The sequence below is a fragment of the Xiphophorus couchianus genome, chromosome 24 (assembly GCF_001444195.1).
Source record: "Xiphophorus couchianus chromosome 24, X_couchianus-1.0, whole genome shotgun sequence".
NCBI lineage: Eukaryota > Metazoa > Chordata > Actinopteri > Cyprinodontiformes > Poeciliidae > Xiphophorus > Xiphophorus couchianus.
Window position 1 is genome coordinate 14,938,133 of NC_040251.1, and position 25,415 is coordinate 14,963,547.

Genomic DNA, 25,415 nt, shown 5'->3' on the forward strand with positions numbered 1-25,415 from the left:
GTTTTAGCATTAGAGTCAATTAAAAAATGTGTCCAGGGAGGAATACATTCCCTGGAAGAAGTTCAGAAAGTTCTCCATTAATTTCACATATTTACAAAAATTAGTTACAAAATGCTGCTTACTTTGAGTTTGAAATAGTCTCACGTTTTACATTCCCGCTGACTAGACCAATCAAAATGCTCAAAAATGGGTGGCAATCTTTTTTTCTTTCTCTCCCATACCTTTATTAGCTTGTATGTACTTTGTCATATAGATAAGAAAAAAGAAAGCGCAGCAAATGATCAGAGGATATTGCTGCTTTTTAAGTTTTAACTCTGTAACGCTGACTGAAAAAATAAAAAATTAAAAGAATGAATAAATATATTGAACAAAACACAGGCCAATGCTTTAAAAAATCCTTTAAGACGCTGCAAAATACTTGAAACTGGGACAGAAGTTCACCTTCCAGCAGGCCAACAAGTATAAACCTCCTGCTTGATCTTTAATGGAATAGCTTAGAAGAAATCTGCTTTAATCTGAATATATTATATTTAATCTGTGGCTTGAAAACTGGTGTTCAAAGATAATATCTGTCTGTAGCAGCGTCATATCTAAAAAAACAGTAGCAGTGCAGTAATTGCAAAAAAAGGTGGTTCTAAAAAGCATTGACTCATGGGAGCTAAATTTAATTGCACACCACACTTTTCAGATTTTTAAAATAAAATAAATTGTTGTAGCATAACAAAAACCCAACAGATTCAAGTGGTATGGATATTTTTTCCAATATTCATGCTTAACCTACTTGTTGTTGTATTTTAGTTTTCAACCAGTAAAGAAGCAAAAAACATTTTTTTATAATTGTTAATAAGGAAATAAAATATTTTTCTGTAGGACTGTCCTTTGAAACCAAAAAAAAGCGTCTAAAAGGACACAATCTACTGTCATCTCAATGTAATCTGAGAGAATAACCACACAGCTGCATGATTCTGCATTTCTGTTTGGATCCAACCTCATGTCTAAATAATGTGACATTTTTTGTGGCTTTGTGTGCTTCTCTACCAGGGAGAACAAACAGTTACTTTATTTCTTTACTGTTTGCTTCTTTTAGGCAAACAGAGGCAGCTAAATCAGAGTCACAGAGCTGGAGCTCCCTCTATGGGCGACAGGTGACACATGCGCCCTGCTGGACTGCATCCCAGTGACTTCACAGCTTGTCAGCTCTTCTGATAATTAAATCCTGACCTCAGCTGTTTCCTTTTTTTCCCCCTTACAGTCGCATAAGTGTGAATGTAGAACTGATGTCTCTAATTAACGTTGGAATAATACCCGGTCACTGGATGGCTGCAAATCAGCAGGGCTTTAGGGCAAATTAAAAGCTGAATTTTCTCAAAAAAATAAAGCAAAAAATAAATAATCTCAATTGCTACTCACCATCAGACCTAAAGAAATTTTTTTATTTTTAAAATTCAGTTTAAGTCATGAATAGTTCAGTTAAAATGAAGCTGTTAAGAGCTGATGTTGGAACATTCTGTGGCTGTGCCTCTGCTGGATCAAGTAGGTGGAGGGATAACACACTTCCAGCCTTTCTGAGAGCTCAGAAGGGAGGCTTATAGGCAATTCTGAGTGGGCAGGAAGAAGCCTTACAGGTGGGCGCCAAAGTAACTGGGTTTCATTTTACAGAAGTGGCAAAAACAGACAAAGGAGAGTCTTGCACGAGGCTGAGTAGGATGGCTGCTGAATAATGTGCCTCCGGAGGAAAGCAGTAGTGTTTATTCCTGAAGATGATGTGTGTATGTGTGTGTGCAGCGCCTTTTTGCCTATTCAAGCTCCTCTTCTGTGAGCTCTTCCAGTCTGGACATCAGTCTTGTTTGCATCTGGTTGATGTCAGATGTGTAGATCACCTCCAGCCTGTGACAGAGCAGCTTTACGTCAATATTGGGGAAGGAGAAGAGGTAGCTCAAAATACTTCAAAACAATAAACATCCAACGTTTCTACAAAGCAGACCTTTTTTCCTGAACTGCAATTTCAAATTGAAAAAAAAAATTGTTTTATCACAAAGCCTGCTATCATTTCAATCTCAGACGTTCTAAAGATGAATAAAAGGTTCTGTTTCCTATTTGACAAGATTTAGATGGACATTTTACAACATCAACCTATGAACAAGATGTCAGAGGAAGAAAGAGGTGGAGCGGATTCGCTGCAGGATGAAACACAAAGAAAAGGTCTGCCTCACTGTTTAGACAGCAGCTAAAGACCTCTGCATATCATTCAGGGAGATGCAGCGGCCAGGAAGCTCTTGTCGAAAGAAAGTCCAGCTACACAATGTGCTCATTCGTTAACTTTATGCTTTGTTTATGCAGAATGCTTCCGCTCCTAAAACCAAATATGTTTTTTCTTATTTTAAATGTGGGCCCAACTGTATTTATCGCCCTGAAAAAGGTGTTTCCTTCTTAATGTGAGTTTGTCGACCCTGCTGGACCAAATCTGACTTTGAACTGACCTGGGTATTATCCCTATGGTGTGGTTGCCATTGGAGACGGGAGCTTTCCTCAACGGGAACTCGGCTCTGATCATCTCTGGCGTCAGCTGGATTCCTGGACCTTCACACCTGCACCACAGTCTTACATGAATGACATCATTGGTGGAGGGAGGGCGGTTACCTGGAGGCGGTGTGGTGTGTAAACAGCGATGTGAGGGGCTTACGAGGACTCTGTTAGCTGCAGATGATAATCATCGGGGAGACCAGGGAGAAGAGGAGGAGCAGAGAGGGGAAGGATGTCCGTATCATAGTCGATGGACCTGAAGGAGAAACATGCAAATATAAAAAACTCCTATGAAAATGGATCTCCTCCATGGGCTGCCACCTTATCGTGGTGGAGGGGTTTGAGTGCCCCAATGATCCTAGGAGCTATGCTGTCTGGGGCTTCATGCCCCTGGTAGGGTCACCCAAGGCAGACAGGTCCTAGGTGAGGGACCAGACAAAGTGCAGCCCGAAGACCCCAATGATGAAGGAAAACCTTGGACTTGGTGTTCCCTCGCCCGGACGCGGGTCACCGGGGCCCCACTCTGGAGCCAGGCCTGGAGGGGGGGCACGATGGCGAGCGTCTGGTGGCCGGGCTTTTACCCATGGAGCCCGGCCGGGCTCAGCCCGAAGAGGAAACATGGGCCCCCCCTCCCATGGGCCCACCACCCGTGGGAGGGGCCAAAGGGGTCGGGTGCACTGTGTGATGGGTGGCGGCCAAGGGAGGGGACCCTGGCGGTCCGATCCTCGGTTGCAGAAACTGGCTCTTGGGACGTGGAATGTCACCTCTCTGGTGGGGAAGGAGCCGGAGCTAGTGCGTGAGGTCGAGAGGTTCCGGCTAGAAATAGTCGGTCTCACCTCGACGCATGGCTCTGGTTCTGGAACCAGTCTCCTTGAGAGGGGCTGGACATACTTCCACTCTGGAGTTGCCCAGGGAGAGAGACGTCGGGCAGGAGTGGGCATACTTGTTGCTCCCCATCTCGGCGCCTGTACGTTGGGGTTTACCCCGGTGAACGAGAGGGTAGGATCCCTCCGCCTACGGGTGGGGGGACGGGTTCTGACTGTCGTTTGTGCTTACGGGCCGAACGACAGTTCAGATTACCCACCCTTTTTGGAGTCCTTAGAGGGGGTACTGGAGAGTGCTCCTCCTGGGGACTCCCTTGTTCTGCTGGGGGACTTCAACGCTCACGTGGGCAATGACAGTGAGACCTGGAGGGGCGTGGTTGGGAGGAACGGCCCACCCGACCTGAACTCGAGCGGTGTTCTGTTGCTGGACTTCTGTGCTCGCCATGGATTGTCCATAACGAACACCATGTTCAAGCATAAGGGTGTCCATATGTGCACTTGGCACCAGGACACCCTAGGCCGCAGTTCGATGATCGACTTTGTCATCGTTTCATCGGATCTGCGGCCGTATGTCTTGGACACTCGGGTGAAGAGAGGTGCGGAGCTGTCCACTGACCACTACCTGGTGGTGAGTTGGCTCCGGTGGCGGGGGCGAAAGCCGGTCAGACCTGGCAGGCCCAAACGTGTTGTGAGGGTCTGCTGGGAACGTCTGGCGGAATCCCCTGTGAGACGGAGCTTTAACTCCCATCTCCGGCAAAACTTCGAACACGTCCCGGGGGAGGTGGGGGACATGGAGTCTGAGTGGACCGTGTTCCGTGCCTCCATTGTCGAGGCGGCCGATCGGAGCTGTGGCCGCAAGGTTGTCGGTGCCTGTCGCGGCGGCAACCCTCGAACCCGTTGGTGGACACCTTCGGTGAGGGATGCCGTCAGGCTGAAGAAGGAGTCCTATCGAGCCTTTTTGGCCTGTGGGACTCCGGAAGCAGCTGATGGGTACCGGCGGGCGAAGCGGCATGCGGCTCGGGCGGTTGCTGAGGCAAAAACTCGGGTGTGGGAGGAGTTTGGAGAGGCCATGGAGAAAGACTTCCGCACGGCTTCGAGGCGATTCTGGTCCACCATCCGGCGTCTCAGGGGGGGGAAGCGGTGCAGCACCAACACTGTTTATAGTGGGGATGGTGTGCTGCTGACCTCTACTCGGGACGTTGTGGGCCGGTGGGCAGAGTACTTCGAAGACCTCCTCAATCCCACCAACATGCCTTCCACTGAGGAAGCGGAGCCTGGGGACTCTGGGTTGGGCTCTCCAATCTCTGGGGGCGAGGTCGCCGAGGTGGTTAAAAAGCTCCTCGGTGGCAAGGCCCCGGGGGTGGATGAGATCCGCCCGGAGTTCCTTAAGGCTCTGGATGTTGTAGGGTTGTGTTGGTTGACGCGACTCTGCAATATCGCATGGACATCGGGGGCAGTTCCCCTGGATTGGCAGACTGGGGTGGTGGTCCCCCTGTTCAAAAAGGGGGACCGGAGGGTGTGCTCCAATTATAGAGGGGTCACACTCTTAAGCCTCCCTGGCAAGGTCTATTCAGGGGTCCTGGAGAGGAGGGTCCGTCGGATAGTCGAACCTCGGATTCAGGAAGAGCAGTGTGGTTTTCGTCCTGGTCGTGGAACACTGGACCAGCTCTACACCCTCAGCAGGGTCCTGGAGGGTGCATGGGAGTTCGCCCAACCAGTCTACATGTGTTTTGTGGACTTGGAGAAGGCGTTCGACCGTGTCCCTCGGGGAGCCCTGTGGGGGGTTCTCCGGGAGTATGGGGTACCGGGCCCTTTGATACGGGCTGTCAGGTCCCTGTATGACCGGTATCAGAGTCTGGTCCGCATTGCCGGCAGTAAGTCGGGCTCGTTTCCGGTGAGAGTTGGACTCCGCCAGGGCTGCCCTTTGTCACCGATTCTGTTCATCACTTTCATGGACAGAATTTCTAGGCGCAGCCAAGGTGTTGAGGGGATCCGATTTGGTGGCCTCAGGATCTCATCTCTGCTTTTCGCAGACGATGTGGTCCTTTTGGCTTCATCAGATCGTGATCTGCAGCTCTCGCTGGATCGGTTCGCAGCCGAGTGTGAAGCGGCCGGGATGGGGATCAGTGCCTCCAAATCCGAGGCCATGGTCTTGAGCCGGAAAAGGGTAGAGTGCCTTCTCCGGGTCAGGGGGGGTGTCCTGCCCCAAGTGGAGGAGTTTAAGTATCTCGGGATCTTGTTCACGAATGGGGGAAGAAGGGAGCGGGAGATCGACAGGCGGATTGGCGCAGCGTCTGCTGTCAAGCGGGCGCTGTACCGGTCCGTCGTGGTGAAGAGAGAGCTGAGCCAAAAAGCGAGGCTCTCGATTTACCGGTCGATCTACGTTCCCACCCTCATCTATGGTCATGAGCTTTGGGTCATGACCGAAAGAACGAGATCGCGGATACAAGCGGCCGAAATGGGTTTTCTCCGTAGGGTGGCTGGGCTCTCCCTTAGAGATAGGGTGAGAAGCTCAGTCATCCGGGAGGGACTCAGAGTAGAGCCGCTGCTCCTTCACATCGAGAGGAGCCAGTTGAGGTGGCTTGGGCATCTGGTCAGGATGCCTCCTGGACGCCTCCCTGGTGAGGTGTTCCGGGCACGTCCCACCGGGAGGAGGCCCCGGGGAAGACCCAGGACACGCTGGAGGGACTATGTCTCTCGGCTGGCCTGGGAACGCCTCGGGATTCCCCCGGAGGAGCTGGAAGAAGTGGCTGGGGAGAGGGAAGTCTGGGCCTCCCTTCTGAAGCTGCTACCCCCGCGACCCGACCTCGGATAAGCGGAAGAAGATGGATGGATGGATGGAAAATGGATGTCTAAAATCTCACTCTGTACAGAAGCTGTGGGATTTGCTGTTCTGTCAAACATCAAAACAGCTGTTTTTTGCTGTCTGATTGTGCAACACAAAGACCAGGGTTTCTGCAGGTTTCACTCACTCAAATTTCAAAACTTTTTAAGACCATTACAAATGAAATTTAAGACCTCTATTGAGACAAATGTACAAAAGAAAATTGTATATTAATGTATTTATATATATATATCGTATGGGTGGACAACAGAAGTGAGCTGGTTGCAAAAACAAACGTCGTCAATTCAACCGCTGATAAATTTGCACTGATGATAGATGCAACAAGCTTGCTAGCTGGAAAAGTCTAGAAAAGAAGTAGAAATAGTTCCAAACACTTACCTCAACATATGACTTTTCAACAAAAATAATATGCTGGTATATTGAAGAACGATGAATATTTAATAGATTTCAGTATAATGATTTTTTTATCAGATGTGACTATGATGAATAAAAGGCTCTACAAAGCAGGCAAGCAACAAAGCTAGCTACATTGAGCTAGATGAATCTGAGTTAGCTTTGCAGCTAGCCAGCAAGTGTATACTAGCACCTTGTTAGCGATAGCTTCAACCACCTCAAATCACAGAACGCAAAGCAGATGTCTGCATGCAACTGAAACTTTTTCCAAACAGAAAAGTCATGAAATTAAATAGTTTTTCCACAACAACATCTAAGATTTACAAGTAATATGTTCAAGGCCAAATAAAATTTTGTGTCACTAATTTTAGGGACATGAATTTAAGACTTTTTAAGGATGGATGTGCACCCTGAAGAAGGCAAGTTAAAAAAACCCAGAACCTTCTTTTTCTTCCTAATCAGCATTGAACTGTTCAATTTGGTACCTAAAGCAAGAGGCTCCGTCATGCTGGATGAACTGTAAATCATTGTTGTTGCTATCTGGAGAACGGTCAGATGAAGGAAGTGTTTGCACAGAATAGCGTGCAAAAGGAGAACAGGACAAACCAGAGCCGTGTTTGCTAACACACTACATCAAATATCACTTCCTTTCCGTCTTTTTAGGCTGAAAACTGAATAAATCATTATTTTTCCATGTTAGTCCCCATACAGACTGACCCAGATTCTTTAATAGAGACATTTGAGCTTAAGATGAACAACAGCACTAAAAAAGAGGAATGATTTCATCTCTCCTTCCATCGAGATGATCATTTATAGACTTTAAATAACATGTCTGAAAGTTGAGATTCAAATTCTAGGGTATTAGGCTGTCCTACTCTTCGCTCTCTGACTCTATGAATGTGTTATGAGTAATGGTGGATATATTACAAGCAGACAATCTGACATTCAGCGACCTGGCAGGAGGTAGAATATGTTGGACTCCTCCATTACATATTAATACGGGACAACCGTGATGAGCTGTGTTGTCTGTAATGCAGTTAGTCAGATGATGGAACGGACACCGAAGCTGGGACTGCGAAGAAGGATGTAGAGGATTACAGCCTCTCCAGCGGCATAAACATGAGCGTTAAAACATGTCTGAAACATGACATGTAAGACATCTCATTTCAACAATCGTTAAAATGCTATTAGCTATGAAAATATCTCTATATTATGCTCATGTAAACAGAGGAAAAGCTCTAAAAGCGGGAAGCTTGTATTGCGTAAACAAAAGATGTAGGACTTCAAGTGGAGCCTTGATTTTTCACGTGAGAAATATGCAATATGTGTTTACTTTTTGTTATGGCTGCCTTCAGTTTTTGGTGCTTGTTTTCAAATCGGAGGACAAGGCAGAACCTGAATAAGTTGAGGCTGAGATTACCCAGCATTCTCCAGCTGCTGACTGGGATTTGCTTATGTCATCTAAGGGTAAAAAGGCTTTCTATACCATAACTAATAATTTAAAGCCTTCTCGTTAAAACTGTGACTCAGCACATACCTACGAGGAGAGCCAGTATTGGTGATTGGGACGGACATCTGTTTCATGTTCAAGCCGGTTATTTCCTGTTGGAAGGCAAGAAAAAGAAATGAAACTGAACATTTTAGAAAAAAATAATTTTTTCCTATTCAGATTAGTTGAAAATGGAGATTAGGTCCACAGAAAAATTTTAAAAAAGGCCATCAAGAGAAACATAATTACTAATTTGTGTTTTTCTATCACATTAAATTCCTATAAAATGTATAGTATTGTTGTAATCTGTGAAAAAATAAAGGAAATTACCTGGTAATGGAGAAAGTGAGCCTGTGGAGTTGGTGGCATTGAGCCAGATTTGTTGTTCTCACACAGTGCAAACCTACACAAACAGTAACGATGGAATGTAAAAAGCTTTAAGAAAAATGAGAAGGACAATGTAAGTTTGCGAGGTTGTGTTTACTTCGGCAGAGCACAGAGGTGAACCTCCATGTCGCTCTCCAGGTACTTGGGCTGCAGTTTAAAAGCCTGAAGGCCCGGGGTCGGGTTCTAAAACAAAATGTCAGTAAATAAATAATCAGCCAGATGTGCTTCCTGTATGAATGGATGTGAAGTTACAACAAATCCCATCCGTACAAAGATTCTGAGAGGATTTGCATTGAAAGGCCTGATGAGAGCTTCAGGAGGCGTGAAGGAGAGTCCAGCAGTTAGGTTCTAAAACAAAATGTCAGTAAATAAATAATGAGCCAGATGTGCTTCCTGTATGAATGTACAGTATGTGAAGTACCAACAAATCCCATCCGTACAAAGATTTTGAGAGAATTTGCATTGAAAGGCCTGATGAGAGCTTCAAGAGCCGTGAAGGAGAGTCCAGCAGTCTCCTGATCCATCATTCTATCTTCCTCTTCGCCTGGACCCTGCACTTCCTAAAAGGGAGATAAATATGACACAGACTGATGCACATATTGAGTCTGACATACATTTTAATTAAGGTGCGTCGTGGTTACCGGCGCTCCAGCACGAAGACGTCTGGCCAGTGTAGTGGGACAATAGGAGCTAAACGCTTCCCAGGGAGAAGTGGATCGGTAACCCATCAGCTGATAGTGCTGGGGAACCTGGACAGTATCAATGTTACCATGGTTACATTACTTGAATCTTAGAAAAAGTGAATGCATTTTTACCTTCACATTGTCTCAAAAAAACAACCCCTTATATTTACTCAAAGACAATCATTTTGTAGATTAGAAGCACAGTAAATCATTCCAGCTGCATGTTGCTTTCAGAACCTCCTGTTATTTCAAGTGCTCCACATGAACCCCGCTTCCTTTAATATCACTTCTTAGATGCACAGTCCTTCAACACATCACATCACTTCCTCATATTATCCACACCTGCAGAAACAATCTATTTCTACATGGTTCTTTATGCTGTTTTTCCTGTGTGTAAAACAAAGCAGCCATTGTGTATGTTTAGTCAGTATGAATGTGGTTGGATTTTCTCTGTTTTATAGTATTCTTCTGTTTTCTGCTGTATGTTATTGTGCTGTACGATGTTTTAGTGTTTTCTGAACGTTGAAAATGAGAATTTGTTCTCAATTAACTTTCCTTGGTTAGATAAAGGTTAGGTAAAATAAAAAATAAAATAATTTATTATAGGTTTCCAGCTGTTTTTAAGGTCTGACCTTACAACTAACTCTAGAATACTTTTGCATACAGAGGAGTAAAATGGGTCCAGATCTTCATCGTCAGACTTTCTCATGATGAAATAAATAAGTGAATTAAATTCTGCTTTACCTCCTAAAAACATCTCCAACCTCTGACTGGATTGATGTAAAAATGTGTCGAATAGTTCAAATCTACGCAGGAAGGTTCTACCTAAAATATTCCCCAGCATACCAGACAATTGTTAATGGGTCATTAAATACTAACGTGGGAAGAAAAATTATTTTTGTGAGGGATGAAAAGGTGAAAAGCTGGTAAAGGCCACCTGGAGTCGGTGCGGACATGCTCTCCGCTGGCGTGTCTGGGTTTCCTTCTCAGTGCTCCTGTCTACAGGCATGAATGTTAAGCTAGCTGCTGATGCTAAGATAATGTGAGTGTGGGAGCATATGGATGTCGGTCTCAGTAAAGAACTCACAACCTGACCGATGTGTTCATTGCCTTTTGGCAAATGTCAGCTGGAAAAAAAGGGCTGTGATATAATGCTGCTGTAAAAAATTTATATAGACAGAGTTCCTGCACATACTTCAGATTTCTGGAGTTTTCAAGCATTTTCTATAATCAATGTTGGAAAAAGATAAGCTAATATTTCTACTCTGATCAGTACTCTAATCAATTTGGATGAATGGATTTATAAAAACATGGAGAAAGGAATACATTTTGAAATTAGAATATTTTTCCATCGCTTACATTTTCTTCCTTATCTACACTTGGAAACAATGCCAGACCATTTCTATCATGTTATTATTGAATTAGAATCCAACACGCTGCTGGTTACATATCCAGTGATATATGAGCGCCAGGTGCTTTAATAGGTACTGACCTGGAGGTTGAAGAAAGAAATTTGTGCTTTCACGGTCACATCGATAGGATCCACAGGCAGAGCCACAAAATCCCTGAGAGCCTTGAAAGATCAAGAAGACAAATGGACATTTTTATTCAGCTCAACTCTGAGGTCCAGAATTCTGCAGGGCGTCTGAATCAAAGATTTAATCAAAGCACCAGCAACCAAGCTTCCTCGCTGATTCCATTGTTGGATCAATTTCGTTTCTCACAGGAAGTAATGGATGAAAATTGCTTCATTTCTTCATGTCAAACTGTTTAATTGAAAATGTATTGGGGGAAAAAGAAAAGCCTGTTACATTATGTAGAGTTTAAAGACGTTCTCACCGTGGAATTGTCCTCTTGGGGGGAATATGGGAAAGATGACGTCAACGCATTGTCTAGAGATATGACACTTGCTCTGTCCTTAGCTAAAAAACAAAAAGATTAGCTTTAGATGCAGAATGTCATCCTGAGTTTTTTTTCCTGAGTAGTACAGATAATTCAAACCGTTCTCCATGGAGGGATCCTTCTTTATACTGTCCACCAGTTTCTTTAAAGAGGCCAGTCTGCGCTGCATGCGGCATCGGATCACCACCTGGACGGCAGACGTGAGCCTGTTACCGATTCTCCACAACTTCAAACTTCACGCTGATTCTTAATTATTTTCTGACATTCAAGACTTTTAGCTTCCTTCCTTTTTCCATAACGAGCTCCTAATAAGGTCCGGTGGACTCGGATCAGTTTCATTCTGCAAACTGAAACCTTTGTGAAATTAAAAAGTGGCTCGCTAACAGCAATGAATCCTCTTACTTTCATCGAGTTTTCCTTTCGTTTCTTTTATAATTTAGACGCCACATAAAGAGGCCTGCTTATATGCTACAGTAATTAATATAAATAAGAACACTAATGGATCCTGACTGAACCTAAAGACGATTAGAAATTTCTACCTGACTGAGCTGAAAGTGACAGGGCTGCAGGAGGGCTAACTCTCTAATGAGGCACACCGAGAAAATGACGTGCTCGTTCATTCAGGTGTGCACATTTAAAACAACTTTTTGTTTTCTTTGTCCAGGCATAAAAATTTACAGAGGGCTATTATCCACTAACAACACCACACAGTCCACTCCTGATTTTTGCACATGTACCTTCCGAGCTGCCTGCTGGAAAAGTGTGAGGGTTCTCTGTCTCAGGTCCCAGTAAATGCTGGTGTACAACTGGAAGACCGGTACTTTGTCTCGATCCTGGAAAGGATTGGGAAAACTTTACTAGAAGAACAGCTAAAGGACTCGGCCTGATTGGTCACAGTGAATATGAATATCATGGAATGGACAAATAGAGATGCACCGATCACATATCAATATCTATATTGGTCATGATGTTGAAAAAAAATCTATTCAGTCTAATTCTATGCTTTGTGCTCTTATGCTTTATTTATTTATTTCAAATTATATTTAGAATTCCTAATTGCACTTTCTGAACCATTTTAAATGTTTGAGCAACTTTGTGAAGTTTTTGGTGTATTTAAGTGTGCTGTACTGGTGCAGAGTTATCAAATAAATGCATTATTCAGTACATTTATGTCTGTGTTTAAGAAAAGAAATGTTTTAAGTGATTCAGTGATGTTTTTCAGCATCGAATCGGAATTGGCCGATACGAAGCTTCAGATATCTGTATCGGTATCAGCAGTGAAAAAAGTGGATTGACGCATCTTTATAAACAACCAGGTTATTCCCCCACTAACAGATTTGCTTGTTTTCAGTTGTTCTAATCTTTCACTTTAAAATGTTTAATTTTAACATAATAAACAAAGAGAGACATGAAATTAGCAACTGAAGCTAAAGGATGACCTGTTTGTGGTCTCGAAGCATCCGCTTAGTCGATAGTTGGGTCTGCCTGGGAGCGAAGTCTTCATCTTGCCTCTCATCTTTTTTTTTGACCTTTAACACAATCAGCACATGATTACTATTAGCATTCCTTCTATGAAATCACAAATAAAGTGTAATAAACTGTTTAGACTACAAATTACTTCCTCTTGTCCACACACATCATCTGATTCTGTCTGATTTAAAAGAAAAGTGTAGGAATTGTTTAAATAAAATGTGAGTTTTAGCATATATCAAATAAAGAAGATGTTTCTGTTGTTTTACACAACATTTCAGAATTGCAAAAGAACTTAAAAGAAAGGATTTCAACATGTTTCGCCGCTATATCAAGCCTAAAATCTTTTGGCTGAAGGAGAAATGTCCTCCCTGTCACAGGAAATAAGACAGCCTAATTTAGTGATTTAATATTCCCAGGTGGTAAAACTCTTCCTGGAAAATTACAAAACTGTAAGTCTGCATAAATGTTTGTGTTCTGGCCTTTAATCAGCATTTCATTCCTCCCATAAAAACAAGAGTTCCCATAAAATATAGAAGTAACGCGCTGTGATACGAGGCTGTAAAACAGACAACACTCCCTGTGTGTGTGTGTGTGTGTGTGTGTGGATTACAGCATCAGCGACGAGATGAGAAAGGAAGGGCTGTTAAGCTTCAACTGTACACAAACTCGTATTTCAAAACTGAACTTTCTTTGGCCGACCTTGCCTTGTTTCTATGGTTACTAAATAAAATCAATCACTTAAAAGCAGAAGCATTTTTTGTAATGATAAAGAGTGTATTCAACAGAGAAAAACATTCAAAGCATAAAGATTAAATGGACTTTTAATGGGAGTCGAGAAATGATTAAATGTCAACAAATCTGAAAAATAGTAATTTACACAAAACTGAAACAAAATGGATTTAAATTATTATTTTGACATTTTAATTCAAGATCATTCATATATCAAACTTATTGGTATTATTTGGTGCCACTAAATATACCCAACCGACTTGAAGGGGTCATTGCAAAAAATGTGATCATACAGGGCAACAGAAAACAATTCATGCCACACTTTTCAGATTTCTGGGGGGTAAAAATATTGAAAATTATGAATTCTTTTCCTTCTGCTTCCTAAGAAGACCAAGAGCAAACCAATGTGAAATCATACCAAAAGAATGGCTGTGATTACAGTAAAGGAGTTGTTGCTGTCACATTGAGACAAAGACCCTAAACATCCAGATATGATGTGTCAAAAATGCGCTAGTTAAAGTTCAGACCTAATTTCATTAAAAATCAAACTTGAGAGTTGTTGTTTTCAAATCTATGTATCATTTTACTTCTATCTTCTTCTACAATGATACACAGGTCTCTCACATAAAATCCCTATAAATAATTTAAAATTTGTGGTAATGACATGACAAAATGTAAAAAAGTTCAATTCTATAAATAAGTAGTGTACTTTCTCACCCATTTACAGGGTTTGTGTGTTTCCCTCAGTTACTGCTGAAACTCACCATGTATTCCTGCAGAGCTGTCTCTCTCTCCTCCAGTATCTGCTGCTGCCTTTTCTTCGACACCGACTCCACACCTAGATAAACTTGGCTGAGTGCAACCCACAGAAGAAATGACCACATATGGAGGTAAAAATACAAACAACAGTGTGGAGAAATGCGTATATGTAGAGATTTTTTGAAACCCTTTTACAGCATCTTAGTTCTGTTGAAGTTTATTAAGAAAGACCTCACAAACCCAGCAAATCGACACTGAGCATTTAAGCTGAAATCCAATTTTTGAGTTTTACCTACCTTTTGATATACTTGTATTGCTCCTCCTCGGTAGCCTGCTGAACCTTTTTCATGAAGAGAGCCTCTTTCATCTGACTGTTTATATTTCCTTTCGTACTGCCGCAGGAAAAGGCTGAAGTAGCGTGGGCGCCGAGGACATAAAGCAAGAAACATCGGTTACAGTTTAATGGACGTAAATTGAGTTATAAGAGACAGAACAATTGTTTAAAGGGTCACAGCCATGTCAGGTTTAGGAGTAAAATCATTGGGGTTGCAGTTTAGGTCTTTTGAATCGGGTTTACTCGTGTCTTTGATGAGAATTTTCGCCACCCCTCCAGGGCTACAGACATCCATGGAAGATGGTTGGGGAACATCCGCCTCATCTTTTACTGCCTAGAGAAAATAAATTACACAACAAAAAAAAAGAAACAGTTCAAAAAATAACATTAAATAAAAGAAATAGGCACCTTTAATTTGTCAGCCTCCTTGACTGAGGTCTGCTTGCTTTTACGTCCAGAAGGTGGTGGCGTAGGACGACCTCCGTGTTCTATGGCTCCAAATCTGACATGTGGTTGTCTATCAAAAATATAAATTACAAAAAAAATTTTTATCTGGAGTTGAAAGGTTTGAATAATAAAAATGAGTAAGGCTGCAGAGATTAGACGAGAACAAACAACTTTATTGGATCTAAGTAGACAAACATGGTTGGCAAGAGCTGCAGTGTCTTGTTACAGTATCAATTTTCACAGATCTTTACAACTTAAATGTGTTTTGCATTTTTATTGAGTTTTCAGTCCATTTTTGGTTCATAAATACAAACACTCCCTTTAAATTTACAGATGCTATTTTTACTTTTATAAGTTATAAAAACTATTAATGCCAGCTGTTCATACAGGTCAAACAAGAGCAAACAGAGCAGAAAATCTCAAATTAAACAAATATTAATAACTGAATGTCTGAATTTTAGCAGCTGTCTACTATTTTGACAAACTGAGTTGGAAAAAAATCAATAAATTCAAACTACCCAATTCAATCTGAGTTGCATAATCAGTCCAGAGTGACAAAATATTCAGATAAATAATTAAACATGGAGCTGCATCACATCAGAAGAACACTGGATGATTTATTCTCTCTAAATATTGAAATGTCGATACTGATTATGATTAATTCACATCTTCCTGGCTTATTCTGTATTTTCCTTTATGAAACAACTTCTGATAAAGTATTATAATCCAACAGCCTCCTTGAAAAACTGATCGCAGATTTATTACAGTGTCAGCAGAGCATAGTACGAGCCTGATTATATTAATGCAAAATGCAGAACTGAATCACGGTGATTAAAATATGACTGGATAATCTTTAGTTTGTTGTAAAAACATCTTTATCCATGTCAGACAAGTCAGTCTGGGGAGACACCAAACAAGCAGAATCAAACATTGATTCAGTCTAGAGGTCTAGATATTTTATTTTTTTTGGTATTTCACATGAACACATCTTATCTATCATTTGGTTCCACTGTGGGAAACAACAAACAGAGAGAGAGAGCGAGAGTGTGTGTTTTTTATGCTAAACATCCATTAAGAAGTATTATCTATTCTGATATCACTGCAGCAGCTAGCAAGCTTTTTTTTTTTTTCTCCCCATGAATTATTAACTTTTGGGGGAGATAACAGCAGACAGTGCGGTGAAAGAAGCTACTGCTGTGTGATGGATGGCACCATCATTCTCATGGGAGCAAAATTAAACATTAGGTTTTTTATACCAGCTGGAAAAATAAATGGGATGCTCTAATCAGGCACACAAAGCCATTTATGGAGAATCCGTGTTTTTGCCTCAGACTTGTCTTATTGGCTGTTTGCTCGGAAAACCTTGGAACGTTTTTATAGTTTCATAAGAACAACAGAAAAGAAAGAAACTATTTTAACTATTTATGTGGGACATCCAATACTCATGACCACGAGTTTACACAAACACACACACAGAGTAGAAAGACACTACAGCATAAACTAAAAGTTCAACCTCATTATTTCTCAGTGTTTACATGCCAATATTTTGTTGAGAAGTTTGAGATTCTTAACTAAACAACTTGTTTTATGATCTTTTGGAATGGGCGCTGTACATATGCATCGTTTTTGGTTGCTTTACCTGAGAGGTAAATTGGGCCTGGAGAACCCGGTGATGGTGCACAAGTAGGGCTTGGTGTTGAAATGTGCGACGACCAGCTGGAAGGTGAACTGAGACGTCTCATACTGGAGAGGACAGAACGTCACCGTCATCAGAACTTCCCCATTGGCTGGTATCACACCTGCAAAATAGGATTTGCACGTGATCTGAGGCTAACGTCACTGACTTTATGAAGATACTGACTGTTTCAGCTAAATGCTATGTGCTAGCATTTCCGGTTAAAGTAAAACAGATTTATTTGAAGGTTGTTTAGTGCTAAACATATATATAGATATAGATATATATATTTCACTTTTACGAACTAGAGATTTGTTTACAGACATTGGAGTCTGAAAAATCTCTCAAACATTCTCTCTTATTCTTTCTCTTTTTATTATTTAGTCTCTTTCTCTTTAATCTCAAGGAGAAAGAGAAAAAGGTTATGTGTTTATTTTACAATGTATGCATCAAATACATTCACCACTCTGTACTTTTGCAGTTTTGGTCTTTTTTAGATACAAAAAGGATTATTTGTATTCGCCGTGCATCGCCAGCCTTCAGGGCTTTTTGTACCCAATATGAAAGCTAATAATTTCAAGTTATTTTCTGTAATATCTTCATATTATTTAATAATGTGGTTATTTGACTCAGTTAAATAAAATCTCCCAGCCGGAGAAAACTCATATTTTGGTTTGATCAATTAAAATGAGCTGGCACAAACACGGATCTGAACTACAATTAATGCAAATAGGGTATAATATCAAATCTTTTTGTGAGATTCAAGAATGTTTATGAATTTTTCACTCCATAACTCATCAAAAATACTGAATTTCCAATGGAAGTAACTTGGTTTAATATAGTTATAGTTATGGAAATAAAACGGATGTGGACTTGGATAAAATTGTAACGTGTTTTACATATTTGTTAGTTTAATCAGCTACTCTAGATTTCCTTTAGTCAGTTTGTGTTGATGCATGTGTCCTGTTTGTTTCTGTTTTGCTCTGTATTGACCTGGCAACATGTCCAGGGTGTACCTGCAATGCTTAAGTGGATTTAGAAAATGATAAAGAGAGATTCTTGCTTTAAAGTCAGTTTTTATCATGCTAGCTTCCTGCCTTCCATCTATTTAGGGAATAGAAGAAGATGGTGAAAACTGAACCATAATATCAACCTGCTACTATTGTGGTGAATGTGTGTTTTCATGCGGTGCTGTTATTTGAATAAGGAGAAAAGAGGGAGCCCATATCGGCACATCCAAACAAAAAACAGAAACTCATTTGTATCTTTCTTCTTCTCGTTCCAACAGTTAAGCCAGCTGTAATCCGGATCCCAAGTGCTTTTTCCGCCATCTGTTGTGATGCTTTCCAGACAACCGAATGCTGCTGTGTGGCAGCGCGTGGAAACTAGACGGACCCTTCAAGTCCTGCAAAGGCTTATATAATACACAACACATGGCTCTGAAGATTGGGGAAAGCAATGAAAGCACTTGCTTTGTCTAGTGGGTGAATTCTAAATCTGGAGGGCTAAAAGTAAGTTAAAGTTAAATATAAACTTTCATTATTATTCATATTATAACCACAAACTCCAATGTGTTTTGTTGGGGGGGGGGGTTTTGGACAGATCAGCATAAGATAAGAAGAGTGATAGTTTTCTTTCACAAATAATTAAAAGTGTGGTGTTTGTATGTTTCATTCTTTCCTATTGATCATCTTTGAGATCAAATTAAACAACTTTACACATCTTTACCTGTGAGGGGGTGAATGGAGTAGGCATCATGTGGCTGAATAACGTACACCTGAAACTCAAAGTCAACTGGACAGCTGCAACTCAGGGGAATTACATGACGAACACTGGAGACAGGGAAGAAGAAAAAGAAGATTTTATTCATCTACGAGTTGAAACCAACGGGTTGAATGGAGGCAAGGTCGGCTGCATTGAAGAATGCAAAGCGACAGGTAGGAGTCTGGGCAGATGGAAGGTCAAAAAAAACATTCCACACACACCTTTGTCCGAGCGGTATGGCAGAGAAGTCGATGTGAGTGGGGATGTGTAGGTCATTGATGACAGGGTAAGCATGGACTGGAATGAACAGGTTCTCTTCATCCTTAAAAGGAGAGGTGTTGGAAAACATTGAGGTAAAAGAAGTGTGAAGGGTGACCTTAATGAGACGCTAACCTTGCAGTGAACACGGATGCAGTCGCTGAAGTAATGCCAATCCTCTGGGCAGAACGCAACATTCACAGTGTAGGCCAGGCCGGGGATGAGCCGATCCTTTGCACACACAAGGAGGTGAGCGTCAACACTGACTGGACTCATGAACAAGTGATTCAGGGTAGATTCAGGTCAAAGATACCTTTTTGGTGTAAGTTGTCTGGAAGTGCTTCGTTAGAGTTGGAATTATGTGAATATTCACCGGTGCATTTGAAATGTTGATTAGATTCTAATGGAGAAAAAGAGCTTTCATCAAGTCCTGAGGACCGTTTGAGCTTCACCAACATCTTCATCACACAAATCGGGTTTTGAGTCTGGACCAGAGTTATCCTCACCACGGTCTTGGTGTAACTCTTCCCAAGCTCAAAGCCGCTGAAGTGAAGCTCAGCGGGGTCTGCTTCGATGTGACTGTTACTTTTCAGCCTGGCGTAGATTTCTTAAGGAGAAAATGAAGATAAGTTGAGAAAATCGAATAATTAAAGCAGCTTATCAGAGGGACAATGTTGATGCACGTACTTGAATCCAGCAGATGATTTGGGAGGGCTTTGCTCCTGGTCTGCTCCACCAGCTGGCTCAGGGGCAGAGACGTCCCTTTCCTCTGGGGCTCCGATAGCGTCTGCGGGACAGGCGTGGCCACCTCCATCCTGGAGAAAGGTCAGCTCTGGATCCTCATGAGAGGGATGGCAGAAGGCTGGAGGGGAGTCAAGGAGACTGCTGTGTGTTGAGAAATAATAATACTGGTAAACCTAGAAATAAGCGATGAGATGGAAGATAGGACAAGGCAGTATTTATTCACACAGGATCAAATTCATTAGTATTACTATTATTTTTGTTGTTGCATGTTTTCTATGTTTTAGGAAAGACAATTCAGGCTTATTTCTATAGAAGTCAAAATCCACTGATGGGAAGGAAGGAAATAAGGTTGGAAAGGTGAGAGGATGGAAGGAAGAAAAGATGGGAGGAAGGCTAAGTGGGCTGAAGAAATAAAGGAAGGAGAAAGGAAACGAGGTAGAAAGATGGAAGGAGGAACAAACAGGGGTAAGAAAGAAAAAAAGGAAGTAGGAAGGAGGAAAGATGTTAAGTGGAGGAAATGAGGGACAAAAAAGAGTAGGAAGGGAAATTATAGAAGGAAGAAAATGAAAGTAAAAAAGAAAGAAAAATAGGAGGGAAAGATAGGAAACACGAAGCAAACGACAAAAAGGAAACAAGCGATAAGAAATAAACAAAGCAAGGAGGAAAAGAGACAGATTGGTGAATGGAAACATTAATAAACTGAAGCAACTTAAAAGAAAGAATTGGAGAAAGTGTTTCATACTTAGTCCGACCTGAGTTCAAACTTTCTGACTGCGTATTAACTCTGGTGGAAAGGTTTTTAAAAAATCACGCACTGACACGGAGTTTAGCTGCGACAAATTTAGATAATTAGCTTACTTAAATTCGCGTTAATGTAAACAAAAGTTATTTCGAGCAAAAACGTTTAATGATACTATTAAACTTCGCCATATTTCATGAATTGTCCTACCAGAGAAGAGACGTCTAAACATATTTATCCCTCATTGTTTGTGAAACGGAACGCAACAGACGCCTACGTTACCATGGTGACTTGCAAGGGGCGAGCACGTTCAGTTAAATTCCGTCAACTCACAAAACCCAGACCGGAAATACGTCCTTTGGGTTTCCAAATAAAAGTCAAAACATACACGCAAGCGTGTTTTTCGGTTTTTTCATGAACTTAAATTAAAAAAAACTTCACAGATAAACTAAAACGTATATCTGAATATGTCTATTCAGTAAAAACACCGAGAATGCCGTACATTTATCCATGCAACAACCTTATAATTTTATTTTGAAATTTAATGGAGCAACTGTAATGTCAGCGCTCCTCACTTTGTCCTGCCTAGAACACTATTATGTTAGATTTAAAAGTCTCATATATGAGCTGCATAGCAGCAGGGATGTTGCTTTTTGTTCAGATCACCTATGCAGCTTGGAGCTTGGACGCAGATGGGCAACCTCGCGGGAAGAGTGAACATGATGAAGAAAGTTGGACTGATCGGGCTGCTGCTTTTACACCAGGTAAAGAGAAGGACACCTGCTTTATTGCAATGCTTGAGAATTAAAAAATCCAATAGTATTTTATTTTACAGGCTAGATCGTCACCAGGTTGCAATCCTCATGTCGATCCTATGAAAGAGGAAGAAAAGTGCATGAACGATCTAATATTGTTCATGGAACAAAAAGCAAAAGGTAAATCAATAGTTTTTAATTTTGTTAATTTTTTTTCTTTTTTTCACTTTTACATTTTAGACAAAAAGCGATCTCCTTTTCAAATTTGCAATTTACACCAAAATGAGTCAAATGTTTGAGAATGTTTAGGCTTTACAGAAATTTCACGTTATGTTTTAGTGACAGCTGGTGGTCATATAACAACATGCATAAAAATATGATTTTAGGGGCAACTTTAATCTTAACTTAGACCATTAACTCATTTTTTGCATGTATCAATTTTTCTTAGCTGCTTTACCGCTGCAAATAAACAAAAAACTTGTCGTTCTTGTTTTATGTGTGTAGTAAACAGCAGTGTGTATTGTAAGGGAATGTGGGAAGACATGCACTGCTGGCCACCGGCCTCTCTGGGGGAAACAGTCTCTCTGCCGTGCCTGGATATCTTTGGGCGTGTTTCAAAAGGTGAGAAGCAAGGACGATGACGCACATTTAGAAACTGTAAGCCATTACCTGCACCTCATCCCACTGGTTAATTATTTCCATAAAAAACTAATTTGTCTTCGGATGGGACAGAGTTTCTTCTTCCCCTTACCGTCTCTATCCAAACAACTATGTGAAGCTTGTGTACACAAAAGACTGGGTAACATGTAAGAGTGCTGCGTGTTAAAGGGATAATAAATTATCTAAACAGCAAACGAAAGTGATAGATTAATATTCTTATCGCTTTCACCTACGTTCAATATTCTGAATAAAGATACAATGAACACCATTTATCTTTTGTCAGTCATTTCTTGCATGCAGGTATTTCTGCAGGGCTGCAGTCAAAAGAAGGCAGGAAGGAGTGATTTTATTGGTACTTTGCAGGTGAAGTGCATCGCAACTGCACCAGCAATGGATGGACGGATCTTCTCTCCCTACATGAGGATGCATGTAGCTACGCTTTCAATGACTCCCTTAAGTATCTAGAACACGTAAGTAGATTTAAATTTTGTAAAATAAAAAAAGACATTATTTCATACAATGCCCCTCCAAACAACCCTTATTTTTCTGCTCAAAGTTTTTCTGTCTTCATGTTTTCCAACTTATAAACATCAACACACATCTCCCATGACAACAGGGAAACAGAAAGTAATGAAATAAAAAAAATCAATACTATAATAAACTTGCTAAGAAACTTTGTTATATGCTTGAGATATTCAGATGAGTTTTTCTATATATTTCTAGGAAGATGTTATAAGTGTTTTAAACTAATTTCTCTTCTCAGTTCTCAGCTTCCCATTGGTATTTCTCCTATGTGAAGACCATGTACACCATCGGATACACACTCTCCCTTATCACTCTTGCCATCGCTATCACCATCTTCTGCTTCTTTAGGTGAGAAATATATATATTTTTTCTTCCTATTGTCCTTCCATCAACCACAAACCGCTCTTGAAACCCTGCAATACCTCACCTTTGGTCTGTTTATCATCATCGGGTGAAGCACAACCGAGTCCGCCTCTAAAGCAGAGTTGATATATTCTGCAGGAAGCTGCACTGTACCAGGAACTACATCCACATCCAGTTGTTTGTCTCTTTCATCCTGAGAGCCATCTTCATCTTTATCAGGGACGGTCTCCTTTTTACAGATTCAGAGCTCTATGACTGCGACAGCTCCACTGTAAGGATGAAAGGCGATCATTTTAAATAAGAAAGAATTTCTTGCCACTGAAATGAGTTGGTCTCTCCTGACAATTTTCTGCAGGTGGCTTGTAAGATTGTGTTGATGTTCTGCAACTACTTCATCCTTGCCAACTACAGCTGGCTGCTGGTGGAGGGTCACTTCCTGTTCACGCTGGTGAGCCGATCCTTCTTCTCGTTGAAGAAACACCTCGCCTGGTCCATCTTCCTGAGCTGGGGTACTGCAATATAATACATCTCACAGTTTTGGCTTTGTTTTACCTATAAACACATGTGTAAAGCTCAACGCTGTCTCTGAAATACTGCATTCCTAAATGTCTTACAGGCATACCATTTATTATTATTGTCTGCTGGGGATGTGCTAAGTATTTTTATGAAGATGAAGGGTAAGAAACTAAAATATTCATCAAACATCTACTTAATTTTAGATTTCTAAATGTCAGAAATTATAATTATTTCTTATTCCTTGGGTACAGATGTTGGGAAAGAAGGAGACATGAATGGATTTGGTGGATACTCCGTGTGCCAGTTCTCCTCTCCATATGTGTAAAATATTTGTTGTTTTAGAAAATACTTCTGTAAATAAAATGTGTCATTTTTAAGTAAATGTAGCTATATTGCAGTGCTAATTGGCTGTGCTAATTAAATCAATGGCTAACTGGCTTAGCTTAGGAACCAAAGCAGTTCTTGGCCTAGTTACGTTCAAAGACTAAACATGCAGCCAAACCTAGCCTCTGAAGTACAAATCAAACTATTTAAAATACATTTTTCATATTATGAAGGGGATTATTATTGTAGTCTATACAGCTATCCTAAAGGACAGGTAGATGTCAAACGTTAAATCTGAATTTTTCAAATATTTTTTTCTTCTACTTATTTTAGATGAATCTCGTCTTTTTCTTGGGTATTTTGAGGATACTGATCAGCAAACTCAGAATGTCAGACGCACACCGGAGCGAATTCAGTCAGTATATGTGAGTCGTTTCACTATATTATATCCATGCATTGTAATCGTATTTTATGTGATAGAAAAATATCTGATTATGGTGAATTGCTCTTAACTTTTGCATTGGTAACTGGAAGGTGGATAAATACCAACCTATTTTTATTCTGGTGAGTCGGGAGTGCTGCATATTTATATTTGGAAGTAAAGATTTTCCAATACAACATGGCTGGTTGTAAAAAGTCAGAAAGACTTCCTGACAACTTAAGCCAGAAAAACGTTTTACTGAAGAAACTGTTGTTGTTTTTTTTCTTTAACAGGAAGCTGATTAAGTCCACATTTTTCCTGGTGGCTCTGTTTGGTCTCCACTGCATTCTTTTTGTTTTCTTACCCGTCAACGTCAGCAACTCTGTATTTAAGATCTGGACGTTTGCAGAGCTGGCGCTGTCATCCACACAGGTATGTTTTGCTCACATCATTCAGGTCCCATTTATACCACACCTAAGAATAAAGAAATGACTCAAACAGAACCCTACTGTTAACATGAAGTGAGCAAAATTATTTTAAAAAGCAGCACAAGATGTTGCTGCCAGGAGTTGGGCGTGACTTTTCATACTGGGCCTGAATAGTTTATGCCCGTTGCATTTAAAACAAACAAAACAAATCTAATTGGGGCCAAATATTTTTCACAGTGCTGTTAAATCCCATAATCTCAATGTGTAATCCTTCTGGTCTTGCATCTCCCAGGGATTTGTGGTTGCTGTTCTCTACTGCTTCATGAATGGAGAGGTAAAATCTAAACCGTCAGATACAACGTGAACCTTGTGAAGCATGGACCCAACCGGGCAGCATTGTTGTATGTTTCAGGTGCAGCAGGAGTTTAAGAGGCGGTGGAAAAGATGGAAGCTCACCCGGCACCTGCCCAGTCGGAGTCGGCAGCATCACGGCTCCATCAGCCAGATCGGATCACCTCACACACAGGTCTCCCTGCTGCCCTCTTCTCCTACCAGTCTTACGAACACTGGATTCCCTGCAGACACTCTGGAGATGTGAGCATAACATTGTGTAAGAACTTTTCCAGTAATCCCAAAGAAGACGGAGAAGTTAAGAGCTACTCTTCTACGGGACTAATTTGATTTAAAGTGAAAATTTGTTTGCTTGTTAAGGCTTGACTGGACCAGGGAAGATCCCAAAACATCTTTAATCTACATTGCAAACATTTTCAGAACAATAAAAGGTGTTCTATACAGCAAATGCACTCATTGTGATGAGAAAGCATAACTCATTTAAATTGTAATGTTTTGACTATTTTGTCCATGTCTTTTTATTTAAAGGATATCCTTAGTTTGTAGCTAACCTTTTCCATTTCAGCTTCGTATTATTTATATAATGACATTTCAGATCATTTCAGAGCTTAATGAAGGCTAGAAGGTCGTTCATACACACAAAAAAACAAACTGGTGGTGGAACAGCTGTAGTGATATTATGCTACAATAGATTAACCTTTACATTTGTTGGTAGCTTACATATAAACAAAAAGGGCAACAGCAGACAGAAAATTTTGTGAAAACACTCTTTGTTTTAATTAAAACATCTAATAAAGAGTTGAAAGGATGGTTTGTTTAGATTAGACCAAAATCTGGCAGAGATATTAAACATTACCTGGAAAAAGCCCTTAAGGTTAATGGCCAAATTGCAGGTGTGTGTACAATAAACAGTACATTCAGTTTATGACAGAGAAGAGATAGAATATGACGTCTGAGCGCTGCAGTTTTCCATCAGGACCCCATCAAAGGCTGCCCTAAAAGAAATTAAACCATATTTTCCATAACCAAAGAGTTCATGAATCTTAAATCCTTAAACATGACAATTTGGAACCCTCACCTTTATGCCAAACAACAAGCCAAAAA

General features: G+C 41.0%; 2 protein-coding genes across 5 annotated transcripts; one reads left to right on the top strand and one right to left on the bottom strand.

Annotated features, from left to right (window-relative positions):
* Positions 1-1,412: 1,412 nt before the first annotated feature.
* On the bottom strand, positions 1,413-20,285 carry cfap221 (cilia and flagella associated protein 221). 4 transcript variants are annotated; one of them, XM_028011307.1, is made up of 27 exons: positions 20,179-20,270; positions 19,982-20,013; positions 19,173-19,402; positions 18,992-19,092; positions 18,799-18,885; positions 18,621-18,716; positions 18,449-18,549; positions 18,192-18,295; positions 16,428-16,587; positions 14,750-14,858; positions 14,585-14,675; positions 14,304-14,415; positions 14,013-14,100; positions 12,486-12,575; positions 11,784-11,879; positions 11,146-11,233; positions 10,984-11,066; positions 10,637-10,717; positions 9,103-9,210; positions 8,902-9,021; positions 8,732-8,809; positions 8,559-8,644; positions 8,405-8,477; positions 8,123-8,187; positions 2,684-2,779; positions 2,481-2,588; positions 1,413-1,887 (listed from the first exon to the last, which is right to left on the bottom strand). In XM_028011307.1, exons 3-27 carry the CDS (start codon positions 19,297-19,299, stop codon positions 1,797-1,799), a joined length of 2,439 nt encoding a protein of 812 aa, XP_027867108.1. In that variant the 5' UTR covers positions 19,300-19,402; positions 19,982-20,013; positions 20,179-20,270; the 3' UTR covers positions 1,413-1,796. The 4 variants fall into 4 exon arrangements, with proteins under 4 accessions (XP_027867108.1, XP_027867109.1, XP_027867106.1 ...); XM_028011308.1 differs by lacking the exon at positions 19,982-20,013 and having other exon boundaries at positions 8,902-9,012; positions 19,173-19,370; positions 20,179-20,285; XM_028011305.1 differs by lacking the exon at positions 19,982-20,013 and having other exon boundaries at positions 19,173-19,370; positions 20,179-20,285.
* A 293-nt stretch (positions 20,286-20,578) lies between these two features.
* On the top strand, positions 20,579-25,404 carry sctr (secretin receptor). Its single transcript, XM_028011310.1, has 13 exons — positions 20,579-20,732; positions 20,804-20,903; positions 21,228-21,344; positions 21,747-21,853; positions 22,147-22,256; positions 22,410-22,542; positions 22,627-22,780; positions 22,888-22,948; positions 23,039-23,108; positions 23,445-23,536; positions 23,826-23,964; positions 24,253-24,294; positions 24,373-25,404. Exons 1-13 carry the CDS (start codon positions 20,637-20,639, stop codon positions 24,556-24,558), a joined length of 1,407 nt encoding a protein of 468 aa, XP_027867111.1. The 5' UTR covers positions 20,579-20,636; the 3' UTR covers positions 24,559-25,404.
* Positions 25,405-25,415: the final 11 nt, after the last annotated feature.